Source organism: Poecilia mexicana, unplaced genomic scaffold (assembly GCF_051168715.1).
Source record: "Poecilia mexicana isolate PSO_F unplaced genomic scaffold, ASM5116871v1 scaffold_8, whole genome shotgun sequence".
NCBI classification, from domain to species: domain Eukaryota; kingdom Metazoa; phylum Chordata; class Actinopteri; order Cyprinodontiformes; family Poeciliidae; genus Poecilia; species Poecilia mexicana.
This window is the reverse complement of record NW_028263377.1, coordinates 15,117,223-15,131,373: the sequence shown is the minus strand read 5'-3', so window position 1 is coordinate 15,131,373 and position 14,151 is coordinate 15,117,223. Positions and strand designations below refer to the sequence as shown.

At 38.5% G+C, this 14,151-nt stretch overlaps 1 protein-coding gene across 2 annotated transcripts in view; it reads right to left on the bottom strand.

Moving 5' to 3' along the window:
* prkcab (protein kinase C, alpha, b) overlaps positions 1 to 14,151 on the bottom strand; it is a 105,781-nt gene that overhangs the window by 12,975 nt on the left and 78,655 nt on the right. Inside the window, exons 6-9 of one of the 2 annotated variants that reach the window (XM_088008335.1) lie at positions 6,333 to 6,489; positions 6,115 to 6,249; positions 4,482 to 4,575; positions 1,503 to 1,532 (exon numbers count right to left, since the gene is read on the bottom strand). In XM_088008335.1, coding sequence (XP_087864461.1) covers positions 1,503 to 1,532; positions 4,482 to 4,575; positions 6,115 to 6,249; positions 6,333 to 6,489 — 416 coding nt within the window. The remainder of the gene's footprint in view (positions 1 to 1,502; positions 1,533 to 4,481; positions 4,576 to 6,114; positions 6,250 to 6,332; positions 6,490 to 14,151) is intronic. The other variant, XM_088008336.1, reaches the window with a different exon arrangement.

The following is a 14,151-nucleotide window of genomic DNA, read 5'->3' as shown; positions in this document are numbered from 1 at the left end:
ACTTATTGTTTAAATATGAATAAGAGCAGGCACTTTTTTGCATTATGAAATCAAAAATACTAAAACAAATCTCTCAAATAAAAAAGCTTTAAAGGATCCGTACCCAAACATTCTGCATTAGAAATCTTTGTCATTGTTTGAATGTTCAGTAAAATGTCTGTTGCTTAATTCACAAGATGTATTTCCATTTCAGTTTTGCTCATTATTGTCTGTCTTTAGCTTCCTGTTATTACTCATTATTACCCCATCATATTTGAGACCCCAAATAATCTCTTTTGAAACGCAACAGAAAAATGCATGGACTTTTTTTTTTCCAAATACAAAAACTGGACAACTTTTAACACAACTAACATCTATAGTTTTACTTCAAGCAATTACTTCAGCAGTTTCATTTCACCAGATGCAGTGCAGCCAAACATGAGTCTTATAAGAAATATAACAGTGCCACTGTGTGGAAACATCAGGCACACACACACGCGCGCAATCCCACACACATATACTGCACACACAACAGAGGATAAGAGGCTGTGAGTATCCAGTCAAACAGTTAGAGTAATTAGTGTATTTCCATGCTTTATGTTCACACAGCCTTCTATAGTCGTGCTCAGACTAGTAGAAGGCTGACGGTCATCACCCAGTGAGGAGTGGAAGTGAAGCCCTGCTGGCCAGCGGCAGCATTGGAAGGTAAAGAAAATGCCCCAAAACCAGATGGCAGCAAGCTTCACAAATTTACTAACAACAATGCTGTTGGTTTATGTGCGTTTGATAAGCAGCCTGTGTGTATTAAGAGCTAAAACTGTGAAGCTATTAGAAAGACTGTATTTAGGATGGGCTCTATCTTGATTTTAAATTTATTTTTTTATAGTCTGAGCCTGTTTTCTTTATGGTACTTGAATAAAAATTTTTCTGGTCCTTCAAATCTGACCTAAAGGCCAAATGTTATTTAGGAGCCATATCTGAAAGCTGAAAGCTCGGGTTGCTATTGCGTTGATCTCAGACTTCCAAAACGCTATCACCATTTCCAAATGTTGTTTTTTTAAACATATTTCTACGTATTAAACCCAAGCACAAGGTAAAGTTGTTAAAAAAAAATGAAATGCGCCCTTTCAGCTAACACATATGGAACATTTTAACCTTGAGGAAATAGCTTTAAAAAAAAGTACAACTATCTTTTGTCAAATGTGGTACAAATATAAACTTTTGCTTTCAAGAAGACTCTCCTAGAGACATAATTTCTCTACATAAGAGCTCTGGATTGTTCATTTCATTAAAGTTTAATGGCACTAGGTAGTTTTCTATGTAGTGGATTAATCTGTGACAAGAATAAAAAAACAAAAACAAAATGGGAACAAGTGTATTATGCAGAAGGCCATTGTTAGTAAATCAGATTAATTTGTGGAGTCCCAGCAGAGATCCACAAACAATCCCAGTTCAGCAAGTGAATAAGTGAGATGTAAGCCAGAAAACATAAGAGAAACAGAAGAAGCAGGCAGGGGAGCTACCTTGAGATAGTGGATATTTAACTGGCAGGCCTAGAAAAGAGAAGAAACTCACTCATTAGTGGGCAATTTAACACAGTGTGCAAACCTGGCTGACACATGTGGGCAAAAACATGAAGAGTGATTACTCTGACGACCGCTTATCTGTGAACTCGAAAAGACAAATAAATAAATAAATAAATAAAAGATCAAAACCACGACTGGAAAATATTAAAGCATAAAAAGAAAAACATCTTTTGCATCCCGCCCTAGTTTCCATGGCAACCAGCGGTTGTGCAAAGACGTCAGCGACGGAGAAAAAGCCAAGGTCGGTCGGTTCGTACAGTATGAAGAAAAGAGGAAAATTAAAACTCAGTTCCTCGGGGAGTGCAGTGAGGAGAAGACATTTACTCTCACTATTAAACCCTCCGTGCCCTCACACACACGCACGCACGCACACACACACACGCGCACACACACACACACACACACACACACACACACACACACACACACACACACACACACACACACACACACACACACACACACACACACTTATAGATGCACACAGTTTGTCTTTCTGTCTTCACAAGGACTTTGCATTGATTTCCATTGACTTTTATTAATTTCTGCAGCCTAAACCTCGCTTCTTACCATAAACCTAACCTAAACTTCATTATAACCTCACCCATAATACAAAGCAGCACTTTTTCCTAATGTGGGATTAAAAAGTATCAAATACGAGGCCACAAATACACACTAAAAGCTGGAGTTTATTAAAGCTACCCTCTTTCTTATAAAAGTCCCAACCAGTTTTGCACTTGTCAGAACAGAATACATCTATGTGTCCATCTATGGAGAGGTTGTGAGTTTAATTAAGGTTGCATGTTGAACCTCACTGACATCTGCAATTAACAAAGCAACCACTAGGGAGCAATAACTGGCTGCAGTTTGTGTCCTTAGATTTGATAAGATCTGCAAGTTTGTTTATATTGACAAATAAATAAATAAAAAATCATGGGAACAAGGCAGGAAAACAACTTTACAGCAAACATCAAGACAATATAATAACTTGTGGTTTTCATCTGTCGAGAAGAAATGAAAAGAGCGATTACAGGAAAGCAGAAGGAGGGTCTCCTAATGTTGTGGGTAGCGTTACGAACAAAGCATGGGAACTGGGTCAAACCTGCAAAAGCATTATGAGGAACGATTCTGGCTCCTAGAGAAGGAGCCACTTTAGTATTGTCTAGACATTTTTAGTTTTCTATATCTTTGTAATCTGTGTGTCCAAGCATGCAGAGCCTGCCACATTTAATGCTGCCCTCCAGGTGCAAAACCTCAGAGCAGAAAAACCCCCCACAACTTATAACTTCAGAAAATGTTTTCAGAGCTAACAGAACTGTTCAGAACAGTTGCCAGATCATTTTAATTGATAATTATGAAATGCAACAATAATGTGCTTATTTAGGTCATGCATTAACCCACAGCCGTAAAGTTGTTGACTGTATTGAACAAAACTGAGTCTGGCTTTCAATTTGTCATCTTTCTCTTCCTGGAACCGGCTCTTGTCTGATCGTGTTTCTCCATCCTCATCTGCTTTGATTAAATTACCTGGTGAAGAATCAGCTAATCACATCTTAAGAAATGCAGAAAGATTTTACAACTCGACACTTTTTGCATCAATTTACTGCAAACAGTAAAAATACAAACCATCAGAGTCTATCAGATGATCAGATAAAAGTCCCAAGTCTTTTGGGAGAGAAATTAGCCCACAGTATCACTCCTCCACAGCTGTACTTAGTGGGAATGAGATGCTGTTTAAATGCGAGTCTTTCTCCAGCCTAAAGGCCACACACTATAAGACTTGAGCCTTAGTATCATATCATAATTATTAAAATTATCAAAAGAAGGACTGCCAGGCTACATTTCATGCGGTCCGTCAAACTTACATCACCTCCCTCAATAAACTAAACAGCTCTGGACTTTTCTCATGCTCGTTTACGTCATTTCTGTTATGTGTTTCCTATTTCTTTTTTTGCTCACAAAGTGCGTTATATTCTGTAACGCACTTTGTGTTGCCTTTACTGCATATGAAAAGAATTTATGGATAAAGATTACTGATTGGTTGATCATCAGGAATGGCAGTGCATTTGTTTGAAAACAGAGGCCCTTGTGTTGTTGCATGAGCCACAGATGTGTGGGAACCGCAGCGATAATGGACGCTGTGAAGCTCCCCGATCACATCCCATTTTTATAATTGGACTGAATATTGTTTTATTCATTGTAATGTTGTGTACGTCTGTGTAGTAGGGCAGGATTATGATCAGGATGAGTAATGATCACACAGGCACTCTTGACAGCCTTGTGACAAATGTTTCAAGCACCCAAAGTTCAGTAAATCACATCATCCTGCAGTGATAAACATGTTGTGCTGTTGCAATTTTTGTTTTTCTGTTATCATCTTAGGAAAAGCCACAGCTCTATTTTAGCATCTGTTGACATCATTGTACCATAAACATATATGAAAATAACGTAAATGTATAGAATGACGCCTCTTGCTACGTGCAGGTTGAAGTGAAACTATAAAAATGTGAATATGATGAGGTCTCATCCAGACAGCCTGCAGTAACATTCAACATCGGTGCCAACATCAACTCTGCATTTGCAAAGAAAGGAAGAAGTTGAGGCATTTCTTGCAGGTCCGTTTCGTTCAAATGCAACATAAATCTGCAGAAGAAGTGACACTGCAATGCAAAGTACATGAATAAAATAAAAACATCAAATGGATCATTTGAGTACTTTCAAGTTTATTTTAACCATTTTCATCTCCGTCTCTGTAACCGTAGACAAAAGAAAACGTGGGAACAGCATGAAGTGACAAAAAAGAAAAGGACGTTGTATGTTATAAGTCTATGGAACCAGCTACAAAAAACATTTGTAAATATATATATTTTTTTCCATTAAAAGAAACAACAACACTGCCTTGACTCTGCTGCCCACCTCAAACTTTTGTCGAAGCTCCAGATTGACGTCGTCTACTTCTGGAATGGGAACGTTGTAGTATTCTCCTTCCTCCTGGTTCAGCAGTTTGTACCTAAGAAAATAACAAAGCGCAAAGGTCATTTCTTTTGCATTGACGTTGCATAACTGAATACACTGTTATTTGCTAAATAGTCTTGTTTGGATTCCTCCCTCTATCCACCCACACACGTATATAAGTCTTCATATTTCTGCGCTTTTTAATTAGAAGTACTTGATTTCTATTTTCCGCATGTTTTCAGGGCTGCACTCTCTTGCCAGCTTCACTCTGCTTCTTCTTTAATGTCTAATGAACTGTAATTTATAGCAAAGACTGCAGCCAAACACACAGACAGTAGTAGTTTCCAAGTTGGCTGGCAACATTTCACACGCCGGTATTCCCCCGATTTCCTTTTTGCAGCAGAAGTTGGTCAAAGCAAAGTAGGAATGCTAATGTGGTTTCAAACTGAGAAACAAGGAGTATGACAGATCCACAGAGAGAAGCCATTGGCTCCAACAGGTGGTTTGTTTTGATAGCTGGACTTGACCGAAGATAACAGTGTTTGCATCTATTTCACTCACATTTACCAAATGTGTGCATGGCAGCAAAATCAGGGTACAGAAATGTCAGAGTTTATCAATCTGGAGGACCTGGAGTCGGATACGACCAAGCCTCTGGTCATGTTTGGCTAAATGTCAGAGTGGGATTCTGGTGCAGCAAAGGAAATCATCACTCTCTACGTTTTTTTTACTAGTTTACTAAAGATTTCAGGAGCTCATTTGATCAATGTTGCATAAATCGCACAAATACTTGTTATTTCAGTAGCCTAAACATTAAGAGGTAGTGAGGAAGTGGCTGTTTGTTTTTGTGCATTTGCCCTAGAGGCTTTAGTGTATATATTATTTATATTACCAAGAATTTCTTTAAAAATATAAATGATGAACAAAATGTACACATCCTTAATTATTTGTCAGTGTAGTCGATATAAAATAAACCTTTACTTTGTGAAAAAAGGAAATATTTTTCAACAGCTGTGAATAAGCGACACATTTTATAAATGGTTGTTGAACTTCGAACTATTGTCTACCTTTAAGAAGTTGGGCAAGCTCATAGAAATTCACTTGAAATCACGTTCGTCAGAGCAGGTATGAAACACCCACTGGTGGCCTTGAAGCATGCTGTGGCAGACAGTCTGATTCATACCCGAAAAGACGTGTGATCAGCAAATGATTATTATCAATAATTATCCGAGTGTCGCTATGATGCCACTTTATAAAAACAGACAGAAATTTGTCTCTTCTACTGTTTTTTTCTTCATCCATTTTGCAAATGCCTCTAAAGGGTGCGGTATTGAAATGAAGCTTGTTTGCAGCCCCAGATTTCCCAACACCAGATTGCTCATATGCACCACATTCCATAAATCACATACTGAAATTCACACCAGATTGCTACATTGAGCTGTTTCTCTTTGTCAGCTACAATCCCTGACAAAAATGATGCAACCACTGTCAGTGTCAAGTTTCATTTTTTACATCAGTTTTGCTTTTGCTCTGTAAAGCAGTCTGCTTTGACACCGATGAAACGCAAGGCTAGGATAATAACGAGAAAGCTGACCATCCACAGTGAGGAGCCTTGATGAGCTCAGACACGCCAAACGACATGGAGCCCATGAAGTCGTTCCGGGTGGTTCTGTCCCAGTCCCAAACCTCAATGGACAAACGTCGGTCCTTATCTGACGCTTTAAGCTTACTGCACAGAAAACACAACATGGAAAAACAGTTCGAACTGTTGGTTTACAAAAAAAAAAAAAAAAAAAGAGAAAATTTACTCACAAAGTGAATGACTCGTTCCAGCAGGGATTGAGGGAGGAACGGATGGTCCTGGTCTTCTGTTTGGTCTCGTTCTTTGGGTCCGGGATGAGCTTGAGTTTGACATATGGGTCCGATAAACCGTTGGGATCCATGGGAATCAGGTTCCTGGCTTCACCCACTGGAAGGAATAATAAAAGAAAATGTCAAAGTGTTTGAAGCAGATTTACAGACAATATGACTAAATGACTGAACAAAAAGCTCTAGAAGGTTTTTATGTCTATGGTAATCAGAAAGGAGCAGAGAGCTGCAGTACGAAAAACATGGCTTAATGACTTATCTGGTGATCAAATATGGCATGAGAAGGAAGGAGATTCTGGATCATTATTTACCTAAGGCAGATTATCTTGGTGTGACACTGAAACAAGGCGGACTCAAAGAAGAGTGGTGCAGTATGAAATATTTCTAGCTGCTCTGAAAGTTTTACATTTCAGCTTCGTTTTTGTTTTAATAACTGACTCAAAAGTAAAAACGTACAAGCTGGGTATGACAGACTCTGTATTGCTAAGTGATTTCTCTGTGTAGATTCAATCAAAAGAGGCACATATGCTGATGACATGAGCTGTGAAGCAATGCATATGGTTAAAATTCCCTTAGCTAAGTGTGAAACAACACCGACAGCAGAGTAATCCCGGTGGGTGTAAAGAGCACGGGCTCATGTAAATGAGGAAAGCAGAAGGCAAAACATAATCTTAAAGAGTGCCTCATTTATCCTGTCACAACAGGTGAAGACAAAATTACACTCTAGCTAGAAAAAAACAAGTGAAAGACAGAGAGATTTGTGCACCGAAGCTTTACAAGTTAAATAGAATCGTATATGTTGACGTTCCATTGTCACAAATGGAGTAAAAGGAGCAGCGACCAAGAAAAAGCCAAAAATAGTAGTAGGACGAGGAAACGAGAGGGAGTCGTCGCTCTTTGTGACTCTTCAACACCAACATCATGTTAATAAACAAACAAATGTCATTCTAGGAAAGTAATACAGAACAATATTACATAAAGAATCTAAGCAATCATATCCAGAAGGGAGAGGAGATTAAAAGCTTCAGCAAATCTAAGAGCTTAAAGTGAATCATCTCCATGTTCCTCAGCAGACATTCATGCATCACACCAAAATCAGGAATAAACAGGAATAAACAGACAAAATGCTTAGCGGTATGAATACAAGTGCAAGGAACTGTAAATGTGTGTCTGGATCAATTTCCTTTCTACAGAAGGAATAGTGATCTCTGCCGTCTGTGATCCTCCATCGAAAGAGTAGAAAGGCTGCAGACGGATTACGTTCACAAACAAGAGAGGCTTTGGAGGATCAGAGTGAGAAGCAGAAATAAACCAACATCTTTATCACGTGAATCGCACAATAAATGATTTGCAGTTTTATTTCTGGTTGTAATTTGCTGCGGCGCCGCTTTGTGTTTCCCCCCTGAAATGTGTCCTTTTAGATCATCTGCATGTAAAATGAGTCTGCTTTAATTTACCTGCCCATAAATGAAAGTCTGCCCTCCTTTGAGCGAGGATCGTCAAAGCAGCATTTTTGGCTTGTAAATAGCAATGCGTTTTGCATGCAAATACCTGAAATTATACCGTGAATGAGGATGAAAGACATACATAAAATATATGTCCCCTTTATGTCTGAAGAAGTAATTCAAATTCTGGGAAATGCAGTTTAAATCTTTAATGCAGCACTTTACTGATTGATAAAAATAAGACAGAAGAAAAGATTCATGAGGTTAATTATTCAAAGGATCAATACGACATAATACATTTATTTCGCATGACAAAAAAAAGGTTAGTTTGCGGTGTTATAAGTCACCAAAAATCCCTTCAAAATGAATGCTTTATTAAAAACCACGAGGAAGCATACTTTAAATAATTATCCATAAGATTGTTTGTGGATATATTTGATGCTTCTTCGTGCTTCTCCAGGTTCACGCAGCAGAGGGCAGTGTAGGTCTCCCTGTATCAGTAAGACGTTTTCCCCAATATTTATGAATGTGGTGTTTTAATCCCACAGTTAGATACTTGTTTAAAGGTAATTCTCAACTCGTCACCTTTCCTTGTTCTCCCATCCCTCTCGCTCTCCTGAAACCCCACACACAAACACACACACACACACAAACACACACACGCACGCACACACGCACACACACACAGCGGAGTATGTTGAGCAGACGGAAAATCTCATCCCATGTTCTCTGAAGCCTTCCCTTCTGCTGGCTGTGGCGCCGTTCGCAAGCATCACTCACTTCCATGGCAACACCGGCATCAGACAAAACCAAAGAAACTTCTACAAGCCTGTAAAAACACTAATGAGGCAAACACACACACACACACACACACACACACACACACACACACACACACACACACACACACACACACACACACACACATGCACAGATGAGAATGGACGCTACGGTTTCTGTTCTCTGTGTGTGTTTATTCAAGAACAATTTCTTGTCTCCTTGATTCTGCCACTGCTTTTCTCTCTCTCTCACACACACACCACCCCCCCCACCCCCCCCCCCCCACACACACACACACACAGGCATACATACACAAAATAAAAGATCATCATCAAGGACCATCTCTGGTGTCAGTTGTTGCTTAGATACAACAAGAGCTGCTTGCTGTCTATGTCCTGTGTTCTCCTTATGAGGTAGCTGCTAATAAAATTACCCGGTTTGTGTGCATTTCCAGTTTTTACTATTTGCTTTGGGCTGAAGCAGCCACAATATACACACAGCAGAAACATGTTATGTTTTTATTAATGTGATGTGGATCAAAGACTTTAGCAAGACCGTATAAAATAATAAATGCTGTGGTAACATTGATTTTTCCCTCTCTAATTGCTCAGAGTTTATTGCCTCAAAACTACGGCTATCTTATCTGATGCACCTTAAGTTTCAAGTCATTCCCCTCCCAAAAATATTCCAGTAATAATTTCCCTTGGTACATAAACACATTTTTCATATCAGACATCAAATATAATAATAATAATAAAAACACGTTATCTGGCTGAAGGGGCGAATGCAAACAGAGCTGTGGTGGGCTGACTGGATAATCTCATGAAGAAAGAAGGCTCTGCGTTTTAAATGTGTTGTTGCATAACAATGCCATGTGCAGCCAATGAGTGCCTGATAATCTTGGAGGGGGGAAGACTGCACAGCCAAATGGGAATTGGATGGATCCCTGCTGAGCTGTGTCAGGGATCCAAACGGAGACGTCATGCACTCAGCGGAGGCAACAGGAGGAATCAGAGGGAATTTATGATTCCTGTTTCTGGGGCATCAAAAATATTGTGGCGACACGATTGGTCCATTTCAGATTAGGAAAAAAACCTTTTAAAGTAATTATAAAATAAATAAATAAATAAATGAAGCCAAAAGCAAATGAACTGCTGGCGACCACTCTCCCCCAGTTATTTAAATTCCCTTAGACATTTTAAAAGATAAAAAAAAATGTAAGCTTAATTCCTATTTTATTTTGTATCAAACAAAATGTCGGTATCAGACAAAGATAACCTGGGTAAAAACAAAATACATTTTCTAAATCATTATCGCATTTCATTTTATAAAGGGAAAACAACCTCCAAACTCTCCCTATGAAAACATAATTTTCCTCTGGAGAACTAAACAATTTAGTAAATTTACTACTCAGGTCTGACTACTGTCAAAACTGTGGAAGTGAGATCCATCCATCCATCCATCCATCCATCCATCCATCCATCCATCCATCCATCCATCCATCCATCCATCCATCCATCCATCCATCCATCCATCCATCCATCCATCCATCCATCCATCCATCCATCCATCCATCCATCCATCCATCCATCCATCCATCCATCCATCCATCTTCTACCGCTTCATCCGGCTCAAGAACTCAACATTTCTCTGATCCAGAGAAATCCAAGACAAAGTCTTTAACATCTAGAGCTTTGAACCACAGAGAGAACCATTTCCATTGTTTTAATGGGATAATGGAATGCGTCTTAGCTGCTAACAGCAACAGCTATTAAAACTGAAAAATAAAGTGCAACAGGAAATAGCTGAAGATTTATATTATGTTACAAATATTTTTAAAAAATCCCAAGAAAAGAGAAGCCTGCAAATTCTTATATTTTACAGTATTTTGAAACCAATAATGCTGAATTTAGCTGTAACCTTCCACAGACAGATCCCTCTTTCCCTTTCCCTTGAGTAAATAAAAGTAGATGTGCACAATGTAAGAAAATTGGATCGTGATATTTTTGGTTCCAACAATCTCTGTGACCTTCGTTCTCCCATTCACCATCATCTGAGTCAGGTGAAGACATCAAGACTCCATCCAACAGTCTTAATATCCTATCGCTATACAAGGTTGCATTCATGGCAATGAGTAATAACTAACAAATATTGCATTCCACATGGTCCTTGTAATGTTATTGTGATATTCCATTCAAAATAAAAGCCATTTTTCCTACTAAAATAAGCGTTTTTTTAAGTCGCATGCCTACTTGCAGTCTGAGACATCTAAACACAAGAATGCTGCAAGAATCATAAACAAGTCCGACCTCATATTTCCCCCACATTTGAACTGCATTCATGTTTACATTCATTCAACAATTACATTATAGAGAAGTAAAATAACATGGCAGACTTTTGACCAAAGAAGGGTTTAGTTCAATGAAACGTCCCATAGTGCCAGACAACAAATATATTTCAGTTTAACTCGCGCTTCAAAGCAGAGGCAAGCATGTCGGCGTTGGGAAATCTCATCCTGAGCAAAGCGCTGCGTAAACCTCCGTCGTCAGAAGCTCTGTGTTTGTGTGTGTGTGTGTGTGTGGGCAGGTCATCCAGGGACGTTTCTTCGCAACTCCGTCATCAAAGAGCCAGGAGAAATGTCTGCTGAAGCCTGTCGGCTTTCACACACCGCCTTTTGTGAGGATAAATAAAGATCGGGATAAAGTGATCAGAATGAGGGAGAAAGAGGGGATTAAATGAGGAAATCGACTCTAAACTATGAAGGGAAGGATCAGGAAGAACACAGTGTAGAAGACAATAAAGCATTAAATCTAAGACAGAGAGAAACAATCTCTTGACAAAAAAAAAGAACTGATGTCCTATTGAAAAGGGAAAGGGAAGAATAAAGCATAATCCGAGATAACAGACAGGAGCTCAGCAGGTATCAGGAGAAAACGGGTGATGACAGGGATGAGTGAGTCTGAGTGTCTCAAAAGAAAAGGTGGGATAAGAAAAAGTGAATTAAGGAAGAAAAGGATGGAAGGGATAGACAAAGGGAAGAACAGAAGGAGGAAGAAGTAAGAGGAGGAGAAGGAAGAGAAGCTGCTTAGGAGGAGTGAGCCTGAGGAGATGTGTCTGTTTTCTTGGCCGGAAAGATTTAATCAAGTTCATGTTGGTGCAGTGAACCACAGAGGCCTGCCACTTGCATGTGTGAGCCAGAGGGGAGCTGGAGAACAAGATGTGGCCTCACTGTTCAGATCGCTGCCATTACAAAGGAAGAAAAAAACAAAACACTCCAGAACATATGTTTTTGTTGCATTTGCTCCCAATAGCATTGTACTCGGTATTGATCTTTCCTCCCTCCTATAGAAAACTGTCCATCATGCCCCAGTGATTGCCTCCGCAGCTCTGTTAGCATTTCCTTTCTCTTCTTGCTTAGATTTATTAATTAAACTGTGCATATTTTCTATATTAAGAGACTTATTGATGACAATAATGAAAATATTTGATGGTTCAAGTTATCTTATTCTCTTCTAAAGATGCAGGCGAGTTTTAAATTCTGCTCATTCAGCTCATAAAAAATTTTATATTTCATTTTTTTTGTTGAATCCCATTTGGTAGAGTTGCAGCTAATAGATCCATTCAAATGTTAAAAAGCTAGTTTTACTAAAAGATTTGAGGAATTTAAGGTTGCTGAGCGCCACACGGTTGTGGTGATGTTAAAAACGAAAGGATTGTGCTTTGTGCAGCTTATTATTCTGCTCTTCTGTGATGAATTACTAATGTTTATAGCATATTAAATCTTACTTTTGTATTTGGCATTGCTCTGTTTTTGAATTTCCTACACTTTGAGGAGCTTACTCTTTGTTTTGTCGAGGCACTTGATTGGTCACAAATCTAACAAAATGTTCATTAATGTTTCCAACTACATAATCCTCATAATAACACAATTTCTGCAACTCATTTTTCTCAACTTCACAACACGCATGCCAATTTAATGTCCTGCTGAAGCCAACACAGTGAAATGAGGCGCCAACATTTTACAAACAGCACGTAGTTTGCTTTGTATTTCGATAAAGAAAATATCTAAAACATGTAAGTGTGAGTCAGCTTAGTTTTACTTTGGATTTGTTTCATCAAAAGTGACTTGGGTAATCATTAGGCCTGTCACAATAAACAATAAATCGATTAATCGGATGATAAATTAAAGGAAGCTCAATCATTTTCATTTGCTTGATTTATTGTTTTTTTTCCTCTTTTCTCTCTCTTTTTTTTAATAAAAACTGAATGCTAAAAGTTTTCAGTCTGGAGTTTTGGTCTCAACTAGTCCTTTTGGAAAGATAATAATTATCATTTTATTTGTCGTTTCTGTTTTTTCCTTTATTTATCTTGGATATTTTAAATGTCTTTCAGTTCCAGCCTTTAAATCTTCATTAGAATTTAAAGTTAATTGATCTTTGAGAATGTGCACTTGCATTATTGTGCTATTATTGCTATTATATTACTTGAAAATGATCTCAAAACATCAATTATTGTTTATTGCAATAAATTCTGGGACAATTTATCATCTAGCAAAATTTGTTATCGTGACAGACCTAATAATCATGTCAACAACACCACTGCTGTCATCATCCTAGCTAACAGCCTAGGATTTTTTCTTCATCCTTGTCAGGATAAATGATGAAGAGAAAAGAGATAAAAATATGGAAAAAGTTCTAGATGAGCAAAATAGTAAAAAAAATAAATAAATACTCAAACTGTTCATCTGCCATGTTTACAGTCATTTTTCAAAAGGCTTTTGTGCATTTAGATTACATTATTTTACATGTTCCAGAATTGTAAAGCTGAAGATTTTAGGAATACATTCCACTGTTTTTATGTTTTTAGACAAATTCTTTTGACATTTGTGTCTTTCTCTGGCTTGCTGAGAAAGATACAAATGTAACTTTGAGTAGAAAATGATCAAAGCATGTTCAGCAGTCACACCTGTAAAATGATTTCCCCCGAACAGTGGTTAAAAAAGCTACTGCATAGTCAGCATAGACCCCGTGCTTTGTCACTCTTCCAACAGCAAGCACATTTTCTTTATGAAACCAACAGACTTGAATTTCAATCACACTCGTCACTCTCCTCCTGCAGCAGCTGGAGTTTTTTTTTTCCTTTCCCATGCTTTTTGTGGAGTTATTCTATTTATTGGTCTCTGATATAAATTTCCCTGACCACCACTGTCTCGCCAAGCTGCTGTGTGAGAACGTGTGAGTTTATGAGCGTGACGGGGGGAGAAGTGGTGGAAGTGACCCAGCAGTCATTTTCCTCCCTGCCAAAAGGGGTTTTAACACTGGAGAGTTCTCCACTGCAGGTGCTGCTCTTGACTGACAGGATAATTTAGAAGTGCTGAAACACACACAGGCACACATTCGTGACGGGAAGACTGGAAAAGCCATCCTGGTTTCCCTTTCATGCTGACCCACAAGTATGTTGTTCTTTTTTCTTGTTTTTACCAGTTAACAAGTTTTTCTTTTGCTAAAAACTTCTTAACCTTATCAATGGAAAAGGCA